Source organism: Stegodyphus dumicola, chromosome 10 (genome assembly GCF_044657685.1).
Source record: "Stegodyphus dumicola isolate Sdum_Otavi_A_Nest chromosome 10, ASM4465768v1".
Lineage (NCBI taxonomy): Eukaryota > Metazoa > Arthropoda > Arachnida > Araneae > Eresidae > Stegodyphus > Stegodyphus dumicola.
In genome coordinates, this window is record NC_140777.1 from 157820869 (window position 1) to 157846297 (window position 25429).

The 25429-nt window shown below is 31.7% G+C and overlaps 1 protein-coding gene across 1 annotated transcript in view; it reads right to left on the reverse strand.

Annotated features, from left to right (window-relative positions):
• The window catches only part of ValRS (Valyl-tRNA synthetase), a 147353-nt gene that overhangs the window by 102617 nt on the left and 19307 nt on the right, over positions 1–25429 (reverse strand). Inside the window, exons 2-4 of the mRNA XM_085825741.1 lie at positions 23214–23286; positions 15408–15508; positions 11456–11583 (exon numbers count right to left, since the gene is read on the reverse strand). Of these exons, the coding sequence (XP_085681867.1) occupies positions 11456–11583; positions 15408–15508; positions 23214–23286 (302 nt within the window). The remainder of the gene's footprint in view (positions 1–11455; positions 11584–15407; positions 15509–23213; positions 23287–25429) is intronic.

Consider the following 25429-nt stretch of genomic DNA (forward strand, 5'->3'; position numbering starts at 1 on the left):
CTGTGTTAGGACTTTTGTGAGATAGAAAAAAAAAAAAAAGATCTGCTGATGGTAAATCTGCATTGTTAGACGGCTATAAATTTGAAACCATGTCCAAAAGAATTATTCGATCCTGTTAGTTTATTATGTCCTACTTTGCTGATATTCAAATTATTGATGCAAAGGATGTGGAAAGAAAACATACCTTGGGAATCTGAAATCGACGCTAATACAAAAAAGTAAATAATGAGCTTGTTTTCAGAACCTCATTTGAAGGAAGTAACCATATCACGGCATTTTTCAAACGATTAAAACATACAAAACATTTCTCTGCATATGTTTTGACTAGTCTTTCAGTCTCTGCAGCAGCTGTTTACATTCAAGTGGAAATCACCGAAAATATCAAGAAACTTCATCTGCTAGAGGTCAAAGCTAAAGTGGCTTCTATAAAACCCATGACTACCCCTTGATTGGAGCTGATGGCTGTTATGGTGGGAGCTCGATTGCGCACTTCTGTTGTAGACGGGCTTCAGTGAAAAGATATTGAACAACATTATTGGGCCAATTCCACAGCTCTTTTAAGGTGGATTCAGCGTAAAGAATCTTGGACGATATTTATGAACAATAGAGTGAATGAAATAAATAGTTTAATGGATCCTCTTGCATGGAAACACCTTCCAGGAATCTAGAATCCAGCTGATTTGCCTTTGCAAAGATGTTCTGCTAGACAACTGTTACCAAGTAAATGGTGGAAGGGACCCACTTCATTTAACTGGCCCATCACAGAACAAAATTTTGATGAATATTCTAAGCCAAAGAAAAGAGAAAAAAAAATCTGGTGAGCATTCTATTTGTTCTTTAAATGACTCAAATACTTGTAGCTGCAAAACAGATGTAAAGGAAAATATTGAATGCAGGCATTACGGATCAAGTTCGTATTATTATTATTTTTCGAGCTATGACAAAGTGGTGTGTTTGAGTGCTTGGATAAAAAGATTTATTTTTACTTGTCTAAATGCAAAGTCTTTGTGAATTATTGTAGAGTTATCCAACAAAGAAGTCAAAAATGCAGAAAAGAAAGTCATACTGTTAACATAAAACAAATTTTTTTCTGATCATTTAAACAAAGGAAAATTAGAATCTTTGACAACATACAAGGACCAAGAAGGAACTATTAGACTGAAAACAAAAATTGCATTTCAGAAGAATACAAAGAACTTTAGACATTCATTTGTTTTACTGGGAGAGCATCAGGCTGTCAAAAGGTTAATTATGACAGAACACCAGAAGAACTCTCATGCTGGCCCTCAAATGCTGCTGACTATTCTAAGAGAACATACCGTATTTGACAGCATATAAGACGCACCCTTATTTAGAAGGCCACATACAAGGGGAAAAAGTTTCAATAGTCTGCACGACAACGCAGTACCACAATAACTTAAAATGTGGTTTCTTTTAGTTCTCACGTTTCGTAAAAGCCAAATAAACAATCATTGAATGCAATTACCAAACATATTTTTATTAAGGAAAATTAACAAATGGCAAGCTATTTTTCGGTAGGTGGTGAACCGAAATGCCTTGCTGCTGCTATGTTTCCATGCACTTTGGCGTAGTTTAACACTCCTAGTTTATACTGAGTTGTATAGCTTAATCTTTTGTTTCCTGTAGTCATATTTTCCAAAAACAAACAGTTTTAAGCACCGATACTGACACATTTATACAGAGTAGCACCGATACTGACACGTGTGTTGGATGAGTCAAAGAAAGTCTATGTAAAGAAGGAAAGGCTCCATAGACGTAATGTGACTATCGAACCTGTTCAAACTTCGACATCAGCTTCGAGCTTTGGTGCTTTTTGGCGACAGATATATTCAAAAGTGCATCTTATATGCCGTCAAATACAGTAATTGGATTCTAAATGCAAAAAAAGTCATAAGATCTCTTTTATCAAAATATATTACTCATTTAAGATATGCAAAAAGGAATTTAACAGCACCAATTTCTGCATTACCAGAAAACCCCGTAAGGGATGCATCCATTTTTGAAATTATCGGATTTGATATGGCTGGACCTGTGTATTTAAAAGAAGAAGCAAAAGCCTGGATTTGCAAATATACATGTGCAGGGTATAGAGCTGTCCATTTTGAGCTCATTTCCTCACTGCCAGTTCAGTAGTTCTGTAGTTTCCACTGGTTTATAGCCCACAGAAGTTAACCTTCTGTAGTTTATTGTGACTTGAAACTCATTGATTGGAATGCCATTGCTCAGTACTTCATCACTAGGAAAATTCAATAGTTTTTAATCCCCCAACTGCTTGGGAGTGATTAGTTGGTTTGATGAAACAAATTCTTAGAAGAGTTTTGGGGAAATGTCTACTCTCTTTTGAAGACAATGGCATTGTGTGATGTGGCATTTGTGATTAACTCTCATCCACTTATCTGTGTTTCAGAAAAAGATTCTGAACTTATTCCTTTATCTCCCAACACCTTTTTACAAGTTTTCGGAAAATAAGGCATTCCTGATTTAGATGAGATTGATGAGCATTCCCCTAAACAGGAGATTAAAATATTGTCAACAACTAATCACTGATATATGAAAAGATTTATATCTGGATAACTGGGACTTTAAATTCAAAGGCGTGATCCAAAAAAGCATGAAAAAGTATTAAACTTGGAGACCTATTTACTTTAGAAGTGATAATGTTAAATGTACTGAGTGGCTATTGGCCATTGTTACTGAGTTATTACCTGGAAAAGACAAAGTCATTAGACTAGTATGATTGAAGACTACAAATGGGAAAACTTTTACATCCCATACAAAGAATTTTTCCATTAGAACTTTCATGCAGTTTGTTATAAGATCTAAAAAATGAAAGATTCGAACAAACTAGAGTTGAAGGGTGTTCAGTGGAAAATAGCCAAAAAGATATAAAACCTGTGAAAGAAAAATCAGGCCTACCCAAATACTAGACTTATAGACTTCATGAATACTTCAACTTTAATTTAGTACATTTATCTTTTCCTTTAAATTTCAAATTTTCAGCTTATTTTCAAAAGTTAACTCTTTAAAATTAAGTTATTCCCCAACAACTTAAGGTGGAAGAATGTTGGATTTCATATGACATGCAGTTTGTTTTTTATGTTTACTTTCATTTAATTTTATTTACTTAATGTCGTTTGGCTACTAATAATTCTTGTTAATTTTATTTCTTGGAACTGGCAAAAAAGCAACTTAACAGAATTAGCAAAAATATGTGCGTGTACTGAGTAGGAATGTTTTGTTATTTACATGAGTGGTGTATTTAATTAAGATTTAAACTTATTTACAACAATAATGAATATTTTAGAATATGTTTATTGTCCATACAGTCCCTGATACAGAGTTATATACACTTTTGAAGTGGCTATTGCAACCAAAAAGGGAGTGCACAACTACATGCTATAGCAGTCCCATATAAAAAATTTCAATGTTCTGAGGCCACTCGTTTTTCAGTTATGTGAGCTACATACATATGTACATACAGATGTCACCAAAAAATCTCTTCTGAATCCATTTTTCAATCTGTTTTGGGAAAAAGAGTCCTTTATTCTGTCCATACATACAGATGTCACACAAAAACATTGTTCAAATGAATTTGAAAACAGTCAAAATGAAAATGTTCATTTAAATTATGATACCTGAAATTTTTCTTGATTACAATATTCCTTTACATCGTACAAGGAAGTAAAAATGGTTTTGTAACAAAATTATGTGTGTAAATTCAGGAATTTTAAGAACTATAAGAAATCATATACGAGTTTTAACACATGGATGATACCTAAATGTGATCTTTCAAAAAAGAAAAACAAAATTGTAAAGTTAATTCCTAAATAAATTAAGTAGACACATACAGTGGTGGACAAAATTGAGAACACTTTTGGAAATTTTTATGTTTTTGAACTTTGTATGCTTATAGAAAATGCTACGTTTCGCAAAATGCAAACTCGTATATATCATTTTAAAGAAAATTTATTACTGAATTCAATACAAAACACAAAATTCAATTATTTGCAATACAAAAAAAGTTATATGTACTATAATATAAATAAAAAACACAGTTATGAAGTGGTTTGTAATGTCTAGCTTTCCTGGCCAATCACTGTTCTTGTTCTGAGAACCAATCAAATGTTAGTAACTACCAGTAGAAGCTGACATCATGTTTACACTTGAAACAATTCATTATGTTGCTTTGTTCTGTAGAAGGAGGACCTGTTTCTTATACACTGCAATTACAAGTAGGAATTTTTGTAAAACTTTTTAATATTTAGTCAAGAAGCAATGACATCAAATAAAAGAGTAGATTGGACACCTGGAAAGAGATGTAATATTATTGTGTTATGAGAAAGTGGTCTTTCCTATGCTGAAATTGCAAAACAGGTGGGTGGTTCAATGACTACATCTGGAGTCCGAAAGTTTTGTTTACGATATCAGGAGACAAATTCAATAAAAAACAAAGAAGAAAAAGGCCGAAAAAGGTGCACCACATCTATTGATGACAGAAGAATAAAAAGAATATGTCTTCAAGATAGAAAATGTCATCAGCAGCCATCAGAAGTGATCTGAATGATGCTAGTGTTTTTGTCAGTTCAAGAACAATCAAGAGAAGATTAACAGATGTTGGACTGAGAGGTAGAATTCCACGAAAAAAGCCTTATCTTAATTTTCAACAATGGAAAAAAAAGACTACAGTGGGCAAAGGAACACATTAATTGGACAGATGATCAGTGTCACAAGTTATACGGAGTGATGAAACTAAGATATCGTTATTCGGTAGTGATGGGCGAAAATATATAAGACGTGTAGAATAGGAGAAGAGCTACATCCTGACTGCATTCAAGCAACTGTTAAGAACCCAGTTAATGTTATGATTTGGTCATGCATGTCAGCAGATGGTATTGTTCACCTTTATGTAATTGATGGGACACTGAATGCCAGAAAATACATTGACACTATTCTAGAACCAAAACTTCTACCTTCCATCAGAGATCTCTTTCCCAACAATGCTTCATTTATTTTTCAGCAGGATTCTGCTCCTTGCCACACGGCCAAAATATCGAAAGAGTGGTTTCGTACAAAGAGCATTAAATTGTTGTCATGGCCAGGAAACAGTCTTGACTTCAATCCTATTGAAAATTGGCACCATTTGAAAACTCTTGTCCGAATGAGGCGCCCATCAAATGAAAGGGAACTAATTGAGGCTATAATTGTTTCCTGGCCTCATTTAATAACGAAAGAAGAGCTTAAAACTCTTGTCAGCTCAATGAGACGTCGATGTGAAGCTGTATTCAAAAATAAAGGGTACCCTACTAAGTACTGATAACTCACTGCAATCATCACTATCTAATGTATATTGATAACTATTATCGTTTAACTTTTTTGTATTGCAAATAATTGAATTTTGTGTTTTGTATTGAATTCAGTAATAAATTCTCTTTAAAATGATACATACAAGTTTGCATTTTGTGAAACGTTAACGTTTTCTATAAGCATACAAAGTTCAAAAACATAAAAATTTCCAAAAGTGTCCACAATTTTGGCCACCACTGTATATTCCTTCATATTTTAACAGTAATATATATCCTACTTATATACATATTGTATAACTAACTTACACATAAAACGAAACAGTTCTAATACTAATGACAGCAAAATTCACAAAAGAAAAAAAGTCTCCATAGGAGTTTTCCTATGAAAAAGGTATCATTTTAGTTTCTTTATTCTTTACCATTACAGTTAAGAAATTATTTTAAATGAGATAAACTTCTAAAAACTATTTGAAAGCTGCTGAATGAATAGCAAATGTTAAAATACATTAGAAAATAAATAAAATTCATAACTTATAGTCTAAAAGTATCACAATGATCCTATTTCATAAAATATTAATAGATTTTATACATACAATAGGTATTCAATAAATACCGACGCAATACTTGTGAGATTATGAAACAAGACAAATAGGATGCATCATCCTTTGGGAGTATAAATTAGAAAAGCATACTCAGCAGGCATTTCTACTAGATTTTTGAGAGGCTGTTACGTGTTGTCAGTCAGTAATGTCTGTTTATATTGAAAATATCAAACATTGGTGATTGAATTCTAGATAAAAGAAGGCATAACACCAACCAACATATATGAATGCATGGTTGCAGCCTTTGGTGAAACATCACCATTCTACACCACTGTTACGTTTAGACAGGAGAAAACATCATTTGAAGAACGATACCTCTCAGGCAGAGAAGAAAAATAATAAACTTTTTTCCTATGTAAAGTAAAACCCGGCCACACTGTGGATGTGACCATTTAATGGGAAATAGTAACCGTCTCTCAAATTACTATGGAAGTAGGCAAAAACGTTGAATTTATATATATATATATATATATGTAATAATTATGGGAAGCATAGAAGAGGAATCAGCTTGCAGTCATCTTGGTTGACAGATGATGATAACAAAACATGAACTTGACGAATTTCAGTTTTTATTTCCACACATATTAAGTCATCTCTATAGATGTTTATCCAATCATAATGAAATATGATAAACTGTGGCATACATAGATTCTTAAAATTAAGACAGAAGCATTTTAGATGGGGAAGCAAAGCGAGGTGATATGAGCAAAGTAGAAGCTAGCAGACAAAGGATGCAGAATTAAGACGTAGTTAGCTCACCAGAGGATTTTATACCGGAGTAGGAACGATTCTAGAGACAAGCTATGATTAATTAATATTAGTTTTGGTTGGCCTTTTCAAGAAGCATTACATAACGTAGAAAAATCTTGAATTTGGGAGAACAGAAGAATTTAGGGGGAAAGCAACAAATCTAGAATACTAATTTTGAGGTCGCCAATCATTTTTCAAAGCAGCTATCGTATTTTGTTGTATTATATATATATATAAAAGCATGAAGAAACTTGAGAATGTTGAAGATCTATGCCAGCCAGATACCCAAAATATTAATGCCAAAAATGAAGAAATGTCGAGTTGAATGTTCCCCAAATCTGTCTCTGTAATAAACACTTCTAAAAATTTAGTACTCATACAATTTCCTGTCCATTATATTTGACAAACCAAAACAAAGTGATTTAGTGCCAATACTGGATAAGTGTAACATCATAACATGATCATAAGATCTTTGCTTTTGTGAAGAAAGTTTTGATTTGATTTATGGGCAAGGTCCTCATCCACCTTGCCAAATCAGCATTTAGCCAACAAATAATACTGGGCCAGCTCATGCAACAACATATGAAACCAGCCATATTCTGTACACATATCGCAAAAATTTTAAAGGGATATATAAACCATCCCAAATGAAAATTTAAGAAATAATTTTAAAAGCTCGGGAAAATAACAAAAAAGGCTAGCAATAAACTAAAAATAAAACATGAAGTACATCTAAGAGATAAATAATATAATTAATAAAATAGATAAATGAATAATCCTTTTATCCATTAGATCTGAACACATATACACAAATCAATGAATAATGCAAACTGAAAATAACTGGAGTTAAACTGGAGACTAAACAAATAAAATAAAAATTTTCACTCATACCTCAACCCTTACTATATCTCTATTTTTAAAAATTAGCCTCCTCATTTCTCATGGAAAAGCATCAGCTTTTCTCTTAAACATATTCTCATTAAAATTGGGACAAATAAGTCTCTTATATTCTGCATTAGATTCAATGAAGTGCCTACTGATCCCAACAATATTATACTTTTCACATAGATGGTGAAACTTGTTTAAATAAGCTGAGAACCATATATGATCAGTAATAATTTGGTTTAAATTAATATCCTTGTATATCCTCCTATTCTTACAAAAAGGTAAGATAAGGTTCAAAAAATTTTTATTTTTCTATGATTTCTCCCAACAATGAATGCATTCTTTAACATTCCCCCCCCCCATTGTAAAGAAAAGAAGGCTGTAAGTAAATTGAGACTGCTATTTTTCTTTCTAGCATTTTAAAAAACAATGATTAAACTTTGAACCTGCCTTCTACAGAACAGCAAGAGAAGAGTAATTCCATAACTGTAATGGTTATATTGATGCAAATACTCAAAATGTTGAAAGACTGGATTGAGAACAATGGCACAGTAAAAAAAAAAAAAAAAAAAAAAAAAAAAAAAAAAAAAAAAAACACTGTGGATAGTGTAACATAAATTTATATTAAAGGGAATTTATATTACATGTTCACAAAGACTATTTTAATGCTATTTTAAAATGCCATTAGAAAAGTTTGGGATGCTACTGAAATGACTCACATGGACTTTTATGAATTTGTTTGTCAGGTAATCTTAAAGCTTTATCACTTATTTCATTTTTTATCATATCCCTAAATTTTATCTGTTGATTACTTAATTAAATCAACAACATAAAATGATATTAAATTAAATAAAGAATGATTTTTCCTTCAAACTTTCATTGAAATGGCTGATACAAGTTTGGTAGGATTTCTACTAACTTTCACAGTTGACAGGAAAATATGCATGTATCAAAAATTTTTATACACAGCTAGTGACAGGCTATGAAACGAAACAACTATTGTGATGAAGAACAAAATAACATAACATAGTGGATCTATCTAATACTACCAGACCACCAGCCAAAAACAGTCCCAGTTTTTGATGAATGCATTCAATCCCCCCCCAAAAAAATGTTTCTAAGACATTAGTTTATCCTTCCCCCCCCCCAAAAAAAAGAAAATTATTCATGAGATGAAAAGGGAAATGGGATAAATTTTTCATTCTCATATTTTAGTAGGAAATGTTCTCCCAAAATTTTGTTCTTGTTGGAAACCAGTTTTTCATATGCCAGTCTGATCTTATTCTGCAAGAACTTTGAACTGCCTCAGGACAATTGGTTTCACTTTATCCAGTACTTCTCAGCCATACAGCTAATGATAATTCCCTGATGATATTTGCCCCCTGCCCATTCCAGGAAATGGAATGGGCTTTCTAATTATCATGATATGCAACTCTGGTTTGAACACTATGGTGAACACAAATGTGATGTTTTCTATATTCATTAGCGGTAATAATGTTTATGTACCGATTTTAAGTATGCTCTTTGAAGTTTACATGTAATGACATTCCACAAGATGCAAGAATACCTCTGAGATGCTTCATATGAGAATTTTCCAGGAAAATTCTAAAACACTGAGAAGCCACAAAGGTATTAGCCATAAAACACAGTGACAAACTCAGCAGAGAAGTGCAGCTGTTGTACAACAAATGCTCAACACTTACCTTTTTCAATAAATCCTCATGAATTTTTTTTAATACAGTTGTTCTACCCATACACATAGCAATCATCTGTTTTTGCTTTAAAAAAATTCAGAAAATTGTACAAATTCAGCACCATGCACAAATTTTGATCTATGAAATTCTATTGTTCAAGAAGTACAAGCTTCATGGAAGGTGAATTTTTGTATTCTCTACAGTTGGGCAAAATGCAACGTTTTCTTTTCAATTAGCCAGCAAACTCTGTAGTCCCATTACAATTCCTCCCAAGAATAGAGAGAAAAAATGCAATGGAATGAATACTTTTCAGGGAAATGTGGATGATCAGAAAGAATCCATTTCTTTTCTGCTAAAACCTGAAGCTTAATGTAGTGGCTGAGCCAAATGCACTCAAATAATAATAATAATAAAAAAAAAAAAAAAAAAAAAAAAAAAAAACGGTACTTTACCTTTACCTGCCTGCAATATAAGAATAAATAATACAGTCAAAAGTCGTTAATCTGGACTTCGGCGATTCCGGATTATCGATTTTTCCGGATTATAGATCATCAGTTTAAATCTGGTAAAATGACATGCAGAAATTACAAAATTAAAAATATGAAACCGTAATTTATGAAATAAAAAACAATTATGATCAAGGTTTTCAAAATTTACAAAAAGAAAAAGCTTAATATTTATTTGTTTACTTTATTAAACATTTCTTTCAATGTAAGTTGTTTAAGTTGCTTCGTTTCGTGTGATAATACTTTCTCTTTAATTCTATTAAACAGACATAATTTCTTGTTTACTTACAAAGTTCCGCTGTTCAAGTCCTATAACTGCTATGTCGAGAATACCGACTAATTTGTCAATCGAAATTTTTTTGTTTTCAATAACCTCTGTGTCACTTTCTTCACTATCGGAAGCGAATTATAATGACGAGGAACTTGATTTAAATCATATCAAAGACGGAGTACATCGAGATGAAATACTACATTTAGTAAGGAATTATAAGCCAAATAAAATAAAAACATCTGCGCTGAAGATAAGGATAGTGCTGACAGATCAACTTCCAGTTCAATGCGGGCAGCGACGTTCCCCCCCCCCCACACACACACACGCAGAGCAGCGTGAAATTGATAAACAGATTTCGGAATGGTTAGATAAACAAATCCATTATCCTTTATCCATTTTTGCAGCAATTCCACTTTTTGTTTAATGGACTTTGAAACATACTTTTGCTTTGTAGATCCTTTACATACTAGTAAATATATATCAGAAATTCTATTTAACATAATCGAAAGTTCAAGCTTACTTTTATAAAATTGCTCTAACAGACTGCAAAAAATAATAAGCCGGATCCAATTTGAAGATTAAGGAACAACGCAATCTGCAACATTAACTGATTTAGATAATTTTAGCTTAGCTTATACCGTCCGTTATACATTAAACGTGCATGCGCAGAAAGTTTGTAGCTTTGAGGTCCGAATTATGGGTGTCCGAATTAACAACTTTTGACTGTATAACATAATAACACATAATAATTAATTAATAAGATAATGAGAAAAATAAATTTTATTATAAAAAGGGGTGGAAGGGGCATTGCTCCTGTCGATTAGTGTTTATTTCAGGTGGAAACTGTTTGCCTATTGCCTCTATAAAGGAAAAAAACAATTCCTCCCACTTGCTTCTTTCTCCAAATAAATTCGGGCAACAGGACACAAATTGGTAGCAATCTATAACTGCAGTGCTCTGTTATAAAAATAAATTTATCAAAGGAAATTTACGTGTCTATGAAACATCATGTATAATATAAAAAATAAGAGAAATTGCACAGAAGTGAAACAACATTTATAATATAAAAAATTTACCAAAAAGTAAGTTTAAAATATAATTTTTAATCAATCAGAATTAATACTCATTATTTTGGAAGAATTTTTGCAACAGCTATACATTCCCAGTTTGATAAGAACTTTTCTTATGCATAGCTTGAAAAAATAAAAAGACGACGAAGTACAGAAAATTTTCCTTAAATACAAATTACTCAAAACATAACAAACTTTTTGTATTTCCAGAAAATGCAGATTTATATAACGCAGTAAATGCATATGAAAATTTAGATCAATAATTCAGGATTTTAACTAGCATATTACAAAAATAAACTCAATTTAATTATATAAGTTTCACTTAAGATCACCATGTACAAAATAACACATACCATCGAGTTATAGAATCCTCAATTGCACTTGTTAATGCATGTCCAACGTGCAAACTTCCAGTTACGTTAGGAGGAGGTATAACAATAATAAATTTGTCTTCATCTTTCACTTTAGTGAAATCTTTATTCTATAAAATATTAATAATTAAATAAAGTTCTTCACAATATATTTAGTGCATATAAAAGAAATTGTGCATACTTGATAGTTTAAAAATCACTTGCAGAGAATATGAAGTAAAAAATCATTCAGCATTTACCTAGTCATTAAAAAATAATAATAATACACTTAACCAGTTAACTGTGATTGATGAGTATACTCATCATAAAGAAGCGGCACGATTTTATGTATTGACGAGTATACTCATCATGCATATAAAGCAGTGTAAGCAACGTAATAGAAACAGAGAAAAGAAAAATAATAACAAAGAACCCGGAGCTAGTGATTGATTATAATATAATGGGTGGGATGGATATGAGTGATGGAATTATCATAGCGTACTCCACAACAAAAAAATGACTCAAAAAGTACTACAAAAAGATATTTCTCCATTTCTTACACATTATGTGTCTGAATGCATTCACATTATATAAAAAAAATAATGGAAGATTATTGCGTATCAACTTTTTGCTCAAGTGCATTGAAGACACTTTTGCAACGTATCCAATTGAAAGAAATAAATCGACACAAACTTGGCCATTTAGACCTAATATAAGCCAATTAGACGAAAATCATGTTCCGGATTATATACCTGGAACACTGAAAAAAACAACCCTATGCAAAGATGTTCACATTGCTACAAACGTAAGATCAGGAAGGAATTGCGTTATTGGTGTTCGATTTGCAAAGTCCCATTGTATATAGTACCCTGTTTCGCTGAATATCACTCCACAGCAGGAATTTAAATTCTTACTTTAATATGTATAATATTTAATTTAATTTACTGTGTTTTTTGTTTAATATGTATGTAATACATGCTTATGTTAATCAAATAAGTAAATACTAGTAATAAAATTTTCAATTTTATAAAATAAACCCATCTTTTTCATCCATTATCTTACCAGCGCAGCTTACTCTGTGATTGACGAATACACTCATCATGGCTCGATTCTGGCAATACAAAATGGTGCGCACTCTTAAACAAGAACACCACAGTTAACTGGTTAAAATAATATAATCATTACACTGTATACCAGTGGTACCCAAGAAGTTTCTGAGCTACTGTACCGTTTTTAAGTCCTACTGTGAGTTACTACCCAAAAGAACTACCAACATTTTTTTTTTTTTAGATCTTACATTTGCTTACTGCCTATAAATATGATGTAAATATGACGTCAGTTCTAGCTAAACTGTATATAACAAAAACAAACTGAAATTGAATTGTACCGAAGAAAGAAATTGAGGTGCAGTTAGTAATAAACAGCAAATATAATAACAGATTTTTTTAGCAGCCTTATTAACTTTAATGAGAAGGATGGAACTTTTTTTTGTGTTTTTTTTTTTTTTTTTGTTGTTGTTGTTGTTGTTGTTGTCATCAACAAGTTTCTTAGGATTGGGAGAGTAGGTAGTGGCTGCCATTTGAATGTATTTGCCCAAGTATTCATCAGTGAGCCTGTTTCTATACTTATTTTTAATAAATTCCATACTGGAAAAAGAAATATCACACAATACATAAAGCTGAACATCGCCTTCACTTTGAGACAAACCAAAATTGGGTATTTTTCTTTAGGAATATTCGGCCAAATATTTTCAGAGCTTGACGAAAGTGATCTGGCAGATAAATCATTTTGAAAATCAATCAGTTCTAATTTAACTGCTGCTTTGTCTTCTTGAAAATAAAAATGCTTCATGGCACACTCTTCAGCATTAATCTCTATAAAAGGCGATTTGACAAACTGTGCAACAATTGAAATCCTTTTGAAATCTTGGAAGCATTTGTTGAATTCTATTGTCAAATCTGAAATAATTTCAACGTATTGTTTGCCATTGTAAGGAAGTATTGAAGACCTTGCTTATCAAGGGTTTGTTTCAAACAGGCAGTGTTTGTATTCATCTTTGATGATATTTTTCCCCACAGTTCCAGCTTTTTTGAGAATGAAGCAACATCTGAAATTGTTCCAAAAATATCTTTATCCTTACCTTGAAGCTGCAAGTTCTGGATATTTAACTTTTCAGTGATGTCTGCGAGAAAAACAAAATATTGCAGCCAAACCGGATTTTCTATTTCACAGAAGGATTGGTCTAATTCTTTAAAAAATTCTACTAGGTAAAAAGCAACTTTTGGAAACGTTGTAAAACTCTGCCTCTACTCAACCAGCGAACTTCCATATGAAGCACTGAAGCACCATATTGGCAATCTAGTTCAGCAGGCAGTGCTCTGAAGAAACGTCTCTGAATTGCATGTACTCTAACTTTGTTCACTATTTTTATGACTGTTTTCATTATATTGTTCATACTTAGAAACTTTCCACACAGTCACTCCTCGTGCATTACACAATGGTAAGACAGAAATTTCAGAAGTCTGTTGAATTTAGGACACAAGTTTATGAATCCCATCTGTCTGCCTTCCATTGCAAAAGCTCCATCAGGTGCTAAGCCCACCAACTTATTTATAGGAAAATTTTCAGAGTTCATAATATCGTTCATAAATTTTCAGAATTCATGTAATTCAGATCGATCAAATCGAGTTCATGTCAATCGACAGTTTGGTGATCACTGCTGTACGCTATAGTTTTCCATTTAACCATCTCAATATAAGTTTCTTATAGATTTCATAATAGGGAATATATTTAATTTTCACAATCAATTACCAATTTTACGGGAACCGACAAACTTAATTATTTTAAAACATAAAATTAGTGTTCATTTGATTGTAAAAAATACTTCAAATATGGAACCTACTGCTAACTTTCCCACTTTTCAAAAATCAAATTACAAAAAATTTTTAATTAAAAAAAAAAAAAAAGTATCTTTATTTAGTGTCTTTCTTTCACAGCTACTAACTTGAAAGCTTCTAACAATAATCAACCTTCAAATAAACATTCCATTACTTATTATACTTCTCTTTCACATCAGCAATATCTTGACGAAATCTTCACCCATGCTCATATAAAGCAGTTGCCAGATTTTTATAAAAAAAATTCAAATGGGACTGAATAAAAGGCAAAACTTCAGTAAAAAATGACAACTCAAAGCTGGATAGAATGGAAGCAGTTACTGCATGAAATCCTTATAGTTAGCAGATTTCTTATAGCCCTCAAAAAGTTGGTACACATTCTAGCTGTTGTCCTTGTTTCATTTAAACTACTCCTGAATTTAAAATTTTAGAAACCTGCTTAATTTTTGGTTTGATAATTTTTTTTTCTTTTCTCATTTGAATCACCAAATTTCTCTTTTAAATAAGAAAGGCTTAAAAAAGGTCTACCTCTTTCATTAACAATTGCTTTAATACGTAATTTAATGGAAAAACAGCTTTATATTGAAGATCAGATTTCTCTTCTATGCATTACATTTTACACACCATATTTTTTTTTTTTTTAAATCGCAGGCAATAAATCACAAAGCTAACTTTTTTGTTGTGCATTAGCTGTCCCTTGCTTAATTATACTACTTGTAAGACATATGAGTAAGGCCTATTTTTAATACTATTAATTATGCCTCAACCTTTTTAACTAGTAGTCTTAAGCATTTCAAAGTACTGTTTAAATACAGTCATAAATCACTTTGATGATCATAACATAAACTACGGAAACAAATAAATCCATGACATAAACTATAGAACAAGAAACTCCTTTTCAATTTATTTTCCATGAAACTGATGAAAAAACCTCTAGTTTTCCAGTTACATGACAGCTTATGTGCAGTCGTCAATCCTTGGCTATTACAGAAGAAAGAATCATGGCATTGTTTTAAAATTATGGGAAAAAATTCCATATATATATTTAAAACACTCACTAAAAATTCAGGTTTAAAAAATCCAGACTTTTCCCACCAAGCATACCACGCAGCTTCAACATACTTTGGGCTGTATGCGTCTGGCATTGGACCAGAAATATCTAAAAAAAAATTTTTTTTAAACAGATATGGGAATATAATAGTACAACAAAAGATTTTCTATCAATAACTTGTGAAAGTTAAGATTGTTTTCAAATTTTAAATTTTTATATTTTATTTTCATATTTCAAAATTTCCTTTTCTGTCATAATTCTCACATTTAAAAAGCAAAATTTTAATAATTTAATATTGTTAAAAGAAAATTTAATATTTTTTGTTAACATTATTCAGCTGATTAAAATTTTTGAACTAAATATCAGTTTTCTAATTAAACTCCAGATTTTTTTTTTTTTTTTTTTTTTTTTTTTTTTTGTTTGTTTGTTTATTGCTGTTGTTTGACTCTTAATACATATCAAATGGAACACTCACACAGTTGAATACAATAACATGAATACTCTGAATATATCCAGTCTTGCATAAATGTATGCTAAGAAATTTTCTCAGAATTTGGTGAAATTTGAACGAAAATTTGAAATAATATTATTCATTTTATATACAGTCAAAAGTCGTTAATCCAGACTCGTCGGGACTTCGGCGATTCCGGATTATAGATCATCAGTTTAAATCTGGTAAGATGGCAAGCAGAAATTATAAAATTAAAAATATGAAACCGTAATTTATGAAATGAAGAACAATTATGATCTAAAGGGTATCAAAATTTACAACAACAAAAAAAAAAAAAAAGCTTAATATTTATTTGTTTACTTTATAAAACATTTCTTTCAATGCAGGTTGTTTAAGTTGCTTCGTTTTTCATGTGATAATACTTTCTCTTTAATTCTATAAACAGACAAAATTTCTTGTTCAGTTACAAAGTTCCGCTGTTCAAGTCCTATAATTGCTGTGTCGAGAATACCGACTAATTTGATAAACAGATTTCGGAATGGTTAGATAAACAAATCCATTATCCTTTATCCATTTTTGCAGCAATTCCACTTTTTGTTTAATGGACTTCGAAACATACTTGAACTGTGATGTTCTAATTCTCAGAAGTGATGCTAAATTCTCATCTGTCAATCAATTTCTAATAGAACTCTTCCTAAGATTAATGGTAGAAAATACTTGTTGACATATATAAGATGAATCAAACATGGCATTAAATTTCTATGTATGAGATGAAACTTGCTTTCACAATTTGTAAAACTCTGCTATTGGAACACCGAGAAACAACTGCTTGAGATGATTGTTAGATTGTAGGGTACTTTTCCGTTTTGCTGGCGCAGGCGTTAAAAGTCGCCAATAATGGTACAATTGATGTGAAACATAATATCCTCGCTGGTAACCTTTTATGTCTCATTTTCAGAACAATTTGCAGCTATTTCTTATCAGACTCCTTCAATACTGGCATACAATTACATAGAATTTTTACCAGATAGTTCATTTTTATGCTGTAAGGCCATTTGTGGTTATTAAGTCAATTAGGATGCAATTACACCACTAACCCAAAGACGAAAATACAGAAAAGGCAATGTCAAGGGTTAAATTCATCAATTCTAATGAGAATGCACTAGCAAAGTAAAGCACTACGGTTTTACATAATTTCTGAGTAAGCTATTCGTACGAACTGAAATAATTCTTGCATTTAAACTTGCATTGCAAATTAAGATTTAACTTGAAATCGACATATATGATTAAGGAGAGAATTAGATTTTTGTAACGTAGTTTACGTGAGAACAGATCACTTGGGGTTATGTGATGTGAAAAGGCGAATCAGGATGTTGAACCATGAAAGTGCAGTAAATTCTTAAATTAATATCTTTTTACAAAGTTATTGTCTTTATTTATTAGCTTTTTACAAAATTTGAAACGATACTAAAATGTTTACGCCTTCAAAATAAAAAATGCTTAGAGCTAACATTTGTTAACATATTTTATGTGTACACTGTATGTTGTCACCAATAAAGTCTGCTTGGCGAGATTTGCGGCGGCGAAACGGAAAGGTACCAATTGTAGCTCAATTAATTCAAGATGCAAATCCAGTCTCAACGCTTCATAGTTTATGCTGAAAGGCATAGTAAAAATATTCCACTCTGTTTGAACGGCACTAAAATCTTATAATCTGCATTCAAACTCAAAATGCAGTTTGCTCAGGCCATCCTCATAATTCTCAAACTTGTCTTTATTTATTAAGGGTAATGAATTTAACCTTGGGAAATAAAGACAAGTTGTTCTTAGCTAGCTGCTCAGCAAACACATCACATTTTAGAAAAAAGTCTTTGAGATGAGTCGAGATGATTGTTAATAAATATACTTTTTTATGTTTAACTTGACATTTAAATTGTTCATATCAACCCCATGCACACCAATTCCTCAGTAATCTCAAAGTTCTTATCAACACCTCTTATAAATAATAGTAGTTGCGCAGTATCATTTATCTCAGTGCTTTCATCTACAGCTATGGATCAGAATTTAAACTAGCTAATCTTTGAGTCTAACTATGATGCCAGATTATTATTTATGGCTTCAACTCTAGATGGGACCATTTTTTAAATAAGCTTACAATCTTAAAATTCATTTTCTTGCTTGAACATAAAACATTACGAACTTAAAGCACACATTGTTTAGCGAAGTGCCCATTACTGAGAGCTTTATTACTTTTAGCAATACTCTATGCTACAATATAACTTGCATTTGTTACATTGTAGCATACAGACACTTTGACAACACCAAAGATAACTATTGATCTAAAAGAGGTGTCTTGCAAGAGCAATAATATTTATCTATTTCTTCAAAGGCCGCATATAAATTTTGTTTGTATTTTTTCATTTTTATATCTAAAGGCTCTTGGTTCTTTATTTTCATTCGCTTTGCCTTTTCAGCATTATCCAAATATTTCTCAAAATCTAATTCATCAGTGGAAGAAGATGATAGAGACTCAGTTGCAATATCTGCAGTTTGACTGTCCTGATTTGAATACTCCAGTTGTTCTGAGAATAATTCTTAATAAAAGTTCATAGATGGCTGTCTTTGCCTTTTTAATCTGTTTTCATCCAACAAAATTCGGCATTTTGGATCTACATATATCGAACTCAGCGTGATCTTATTGTCTAGCAAATTAGTTTCTCTTTTCTTCATTGAAGAAATTATTCTTTCTGCAATAAATCCTCCATTTCAGAAAGAACAAACATCCCATTCTTCCAGTCTTGCCTCTTGTTAATTCTTCAGATTGTAGCTTTTTGGTGGTATAGAAAGAAGAGATTCCAATTCGGCAAGATCATTCTACAGATCATTCTACAGTTCTGCATTCTTCGGCAAGATCATTCTACATTCTACAGTCTGTTAGTGAAACATTAAAGTTATCTACATCTTCTAACATTCTTGTCTCCTGTTAATTCTTCAGACTATAGCTTTTTTAAGGCTACATATGGTGTTGAAAAAAGGATTTCCAGTCCTGCAAGATCATTCCAGTCTTTCTGTTAGTGAAATATTAGGGTTAGCTACATCTTCTGAAAAAGTTCTTAATCCTAACAACCACTATATCATCAAATATGCACTCCTCCATTATGTTGCTCCTTTGCCTGCTCGCTTCCTAAGAATGGCATCAATTTTGTGAGTTATTGCTGCTTACTTCAATTCACCAATGAGATTAGTAACTAAATGAATCAGTTTAATAAATAATGGCAAATATCACATCCATCCTGTTCCCTTATATTTATTTACTAATATGTCAATAGAATAGAAAATAACTATTTATTAATGTATATATTCCATAAATAAAAATATTAACTCAGTTTGTCATTTTTTTCATTTCACTTTAATTTCATTTCAAATTCAAACTGTCCAATAAAAACTTTAGTCTGAGTCGACGTGTTTTTTAGCGACTCCGACTCCTTTTACCCCAAAATCTACCCGACTCCTACTCCATGACTCTGACTCCACAGCCCTGGTTATTACATATATCAAATACTTTATAATGTATGTACTTTTACATCATATATCATACAAAAATAATGACATAGTATATAATAATCATGTTAATAAGTCCAGAGTAATCATGATACACAAGTCCATGATACGCCCATAAGTATTTTGTAACATACATTGTTTTAACATTCATGGAGTCTGTTAAAGTTCTTTGTTTTATATCTAATAACTTTTCATTATTTTCATTACATTCTTGGTTTCTAGTTGTAAAAGCATATATTTTTTCCAATCTGAGATAGATCATAAAGTAACTAGGGCAATTTTGCATAATTTTACGACAGCAATCTTGTAAATACAGTTTTACATAGCATTATACGCATATACTGTTTTAACACACTATGCACAATTTCTCGTAATACATGCCTTTTTCTCTGCATATTATATATGCAGTTATTATTTACAAAGTTCGAAATAATATTCTCATTATGTAGAATTTGTTTACATCAAATGCATATTTCTGCATAATTCCAAGTTACACTATTTTAACTATACAATTACAATACATATAATAAAATTAATTAATACGATAAACTGAACTTCAAATACTATAATTGTGTTATGTAATTCAAATGATTGCTTCCTAGATACAGTTTACTTTTTCTTGCTGACAGTTCTCTTGCCTAGCTTGTAGTCTGCCACTCTGCTTTTGCAGTCACTTCTAATACATTTTAAGTGTTGGCATACATCCATTCTTATCGACGTTTAGTTTTCTTAGTAAGATGGCTTTCAAAACTCATTTTATTATTACAGTTTTGTGTATTCATTAGAATTTCTGATGTACAGTCTTGCACACAGAAGATAAAAGTGTTTCATTCATACAGTGTTGGCACTGTTCACTTTCAAATTATTGAGTTAGTTAATCAAAAATTCATTAAGGTTTTACAAAATATGAAATATAAAATTAAAATTCAGGCTTCCAGGTGCACATTTTTGGGTAGAGGACTATGTTATTCAAAATCTGATGATTGTAGGACCCCCCTTTTTTTTCCATAATGCAAGGAACATACATGCAGATTCTTCGTTATTTAATTTCTTCGAAAATAATACAAGTCAATAATATTTGATGGCAACAATTTAAAAATTGGTACAGCCATTTAATGTGGATGATGCAAAGTACTGTTTAAAGACTAATAGCCCATTCAGGCTAAAAAAGGAAAATGAGTAGTTTTATTCATTTAGGAAGATCATCCATAACCCGCTTTATGGGAAATTTTCAGCGGGAGACACAAATCTTTTTATACTTGCTATGCTCGTCTCACGTTAGAAAGGCACTGGGAGAAGTTAAAATGCGCAGTGTAAATGTCAATGTAATGAGATAACAGACCTCTTTTACATGAACTTGTCTTACAGAGTGATCATGCGACATCCCTTTATATTTGTTTCTATTTGTTTTGTTCTCAGCTGCCCAAATGGGATAGTGGTTAGTGAGTCTGACTACCGTACCGTAGAGCCCAGGTTCAAATCTTGGAGAAGGCATGGATGTTCGTAAATGCAGTCTTTGCAGCATGGGAGCGCTCTAAATATACAATGAGCCAAAAGTCCTCTTGTGTAGATTGGTGGTAGGGAATAAATGGTGGGAGACCCTCAGACCTAATCCTGGGCTACTCTCTCTAAAAATTGGGGTGAAACTGAGCAAAATCATACTATCATCTATATGGTGCACAAGGTTCTTCCCAACAACAGGCCTAATATTGTACTCCTTGCCACAATGAACTTCAGCAGCTTGTTCCGATGTCGGATAAGCAAGATTAGTCACAACAATACACTTTTCTTAATTTGAGGTGGGGCCAGATAGCCTTCAAGTGGACCATAGTTTTCCCATCCCTGACATAAAAGAAACATTTTCTTAAAAATAATTTTTCACATATTTGTAAATTCTCAAAGCACTGCATTTTTTTCTCAAAACATCTTTAAATAAAACTAATACATTTTTCATTCTTAACGACCATTGATAAAATAAATTATTCCCAAACACATTAAATTTTCAAGTTAGCAATAAGAAAAATTTTTGTTTACATATAATGTATTATAATACTAAATAAATAAAACCAAATAATCTCTTTAAAAAAAACGGAGCTCTAAAAAATTTAGTGAAGATATAGGAGAATTACTGAATTATTTCAAGAAGCTTACAGTGTTGAAGTAAGTTTATTAAAGAAGACAGTACATAATTATGGCTTCAGTTACATAATATGTCACATTCATACATGCTACCTTTACATTCTATATATAAATAACAGATACATGTATTTTCCTATTGACCATGAAAGCTGACAAAGATCCCACCAAAATTATGCCAATCAGTACAGCACAAGTTTGAAGTAAAGAATCACTCTTCATCTAATTAGAGAATCAACAGATACAAGTTACAAACATAGCATATAAAAAAACTTCAATAAATATGAGCTCAAGTCTCGAGACTATCTGCTGAACAAATTCATTAAAAGAGTGTTAATAATTCCACAGTAGAAAATCTCTAACAGAGTTTAAAATAGCAATAAAGCTGTTACTTTCCTTGTGAAGTCAACATTAGATAAATTCACTTAAATATGAAGCTAAGTGGTATTGCATAGTTTATAATTGTGCCATTTTGTCAAACTTTACAGTATTTCAATGTTGTATGAACACTAGTATAAGCAGTTCTGCACCTTTTAAAAACATTCCACCACCTACTGTTCTCAAGAAAATGGTAGATAAAGTGATGATGTGCAAAACAATATTTGCAGCCACAGACTGGGAAACATAATGTATCAATAAGCTTACAGGATTTCTATCAAAGTTCCATGCTATGCATCTTCAGGAATCTCATGTACACATGCTGGTGAATTTATGTCACTCCGTGTTTTATTGTACCATCTATATAAAAAGCAATAACAGTTTTCTGCTAAGGAATTGTTTGCTCTGACAAAGTAACTAATTCTCATATAAGATACTTGCCAATGTAAAATGGAATAATGTCATCTGCTGAGTGCTTCTGAATCGACTCTGTCATTATTTGTACCACAATGTGAGGATTAAGCCATTTTGATATCTTACAACATACTTATTTCAAAACACTACTTGTCAGCAGTTAAATATACTGTTATCGTACTACTCAAGTAATTGTCACTAGCGTAAAACACACATGCCAATTTCCAAGAATGAATTTTATCACACAACAACTTGTAACTCAGCTATATTATGCTTGTAAGTCCATACCTGCAAATACCTTGACTGCAAATTACTTTATACATCCTCTTCTTATATTTCTGGGCATTTGCAAAATGCCACATTTTGTACCCATTGTTTTGTTCACATGCTTCATCACCCCTAAAAGTTTCATGTCTGTTATCATTGGGGAGTCCAACTGCTTTCCATAGAAGCATAATATTCTATAAGGTACATTTTAGCCAAGAAATTTTATTTAGAGCAATCTATGATAGCAAAATCTACGACTAGCATTTTTGCTAAACACATGTGTTTTGGGTGCAATTTTACATTTTTGTATATAGTAAAAATCAAGTAGTGACATCACTGTATTTAATTTTTAAACTGCATATAAATAAAACCAATAAAAATAACTATAAATAAATTATCAGAAAATAAAGAAATATCTGTAAAATTTAAAGTTTTTTAGTCATTGTTTATACAACTAAAATTTCTTCTATCTCAAGAAATGAAGTAAACAAAAAATATAAACAAAGCATGTAATATTTTAATTACTTTTCTAAAACTATTAATTTCATTAATTTGTTAAATTCATTTGTTTCATTAATTTGTCATATTTGCTGTAAATATGTTTACCTTTCTTTTCTCCAGGAGTAATATTTTTATCATAAGTTAATACTTCTTTTTCTTTTTTCTCTTTTGGCTTTTTCTAAAAAAGAAAACTTATATAGTTTCACTTTCATATACATGTATGCACAGGAAATTATGCATGGAAAAAATGCTATTTATGGCACAATAAAAAGAAAGCTTGATTCCACAGAACATTGCTTTTTAAAGCAAAATTATGTGCAAGAAATAAACAAATGAATGGCAATTACATTTACAGTCAAAAATCTTTAATCCGGACTCGTCGGGACTTCGATTCCGGATTATCGATTTTTCCGGATTATAGATCATCAGTTTAAATCTGGTAAGATGGCATGCAGAAATTATAAAATTAAAAATATGAAACCGTAATTTATAAAATAATGAGCAGTTATGATCTAAAGGGTATCAAAATTTACAAAAAAAGAAGCTTAATATTTATTTGTTTACTTTATTAAACAATTCTTTCAACGTGCGCATGCGTAAAGCATACATTACGCATAGCCGAAATTAGAAAATTGCAACCAGAAAACTATTTGATTTGTATTCGTGATATTTATAATGACGAGGAATTTGATTTAAATCATATCAAAGACGGAGTACATCGAGATAAAATACTACATTTAGTAGGGAATTATAAGCCGAATAAAATAAAAACATCTGCCCTGAAGATAACGATAGTGTTGACAGATCAACTTCCAGTTCATTGCGCGCCACGACGTTCCCCCTCCCCCGCGCAAAGCAGCGTGAAATTGATAAACAGATTTCGGAACGGTTAGATAAACAAAGAATATGCCTTTATCCATTTTTTGTAGCAATTCCACTTTTTGTTTGATGGACATCGAAACAAACTTTCGTTTTGTAGATCCTTTGGGAGCTGCAGCATCGGAAATTCTATTTGACATAATCGAAAGTTCAAGCTTACTTTTATAAAATTGCTCTTACAGTCTGCAAAAAATAACAAGCCGGATCCAATTCGAAGATTAAGGAACAACGCAATCATCAACATTAACTGAAATAGATAATTAGATAATTTTAGCTTATACCGCCCGTTATACATTAAACGCGCAAGCGAAAACGTATTCTGCGATTGCGCAGATGCATATGCGCAGTCGTAAAGGTCTTGCGCGCAGGTGTAAACGTCTATGCGCATGCCCAGAAAGATTTTAGCTTTGAGGTCCGGATTATAGATCATTCCGGATTATGGGTGTCCGAATTAACAACTTTTGACTGTATAAAGTAATTGAATACACACATATAATCGCTTAATTTTTTTTAAAATTTAATGATCAGATTTTTCTTTCATGTACATTGCATTTATATCTCTCCCACTGTACTGATTCTATATCTTTGACCAAACAACTTGAAATTTCTGAACTGCCACCTTTTTCAGTCAATATTTTTTACAGTAGCAGCAAATTAGCAGCATTTGGGTGAATAATTTATAAATGTTGCTTAGAAAGATTTTTTTTTCTTTAATGCAGTTTAAGCTACCATGTGACAAAGCTTATGGTACAATGCTATCAATCTATTTCTTTCCATAAGCAATTATTTATTATAAGGTGACCAGATTTCCCGGAGGGCAAAGTGGGACGTAGGGATCCAAATTTGGGTGGTGGGAGAGGGCGGAAGCCCCCTTCTGAAGGTGAAAATACGGAGTGCAAAATTTTTTAGTGAAGTCACATTGCCCTGTAAAGAATTACCCACTATTTGCAAATTACCTGTGTGTTAAACAGACTGTTATTGAAAGAAAAATTAGAATTTACCCATATCTCAGGCTGAATCAAATAATTAAATCAACAATCACGGACTTTGGTATCTGGACTCAGATGTGCTTCCAGTAAGAGTAAGAGCGAAGCCAAAGAATAAAAAAAATAGCAATCGGAAAATAAAAGTTTGTAACTTCCTACCTGCCTTACTGTTTGAATGTGTCCATCCAGCACATGACGCCGCAAATGTTTTAATTTGATGCGGATAATGGACCTTCCTGATCAGCCACTGACCTAGAAAGATCATCCTGTGTAGATGCTCCGTACACGTATTTCATTGATGAATGAATGTTTCTAAGAAGTTTTGGTTCTTGTAGAAATCTCTCATAGACTTCATCACAGGAACTGTCAACTCAAAATTGCACTTCACCATTAACATTGCTTTTAGTGTCTCCAGTTTTGACTTCTTTTCAGTTGTCCATATGATATTCATGCATG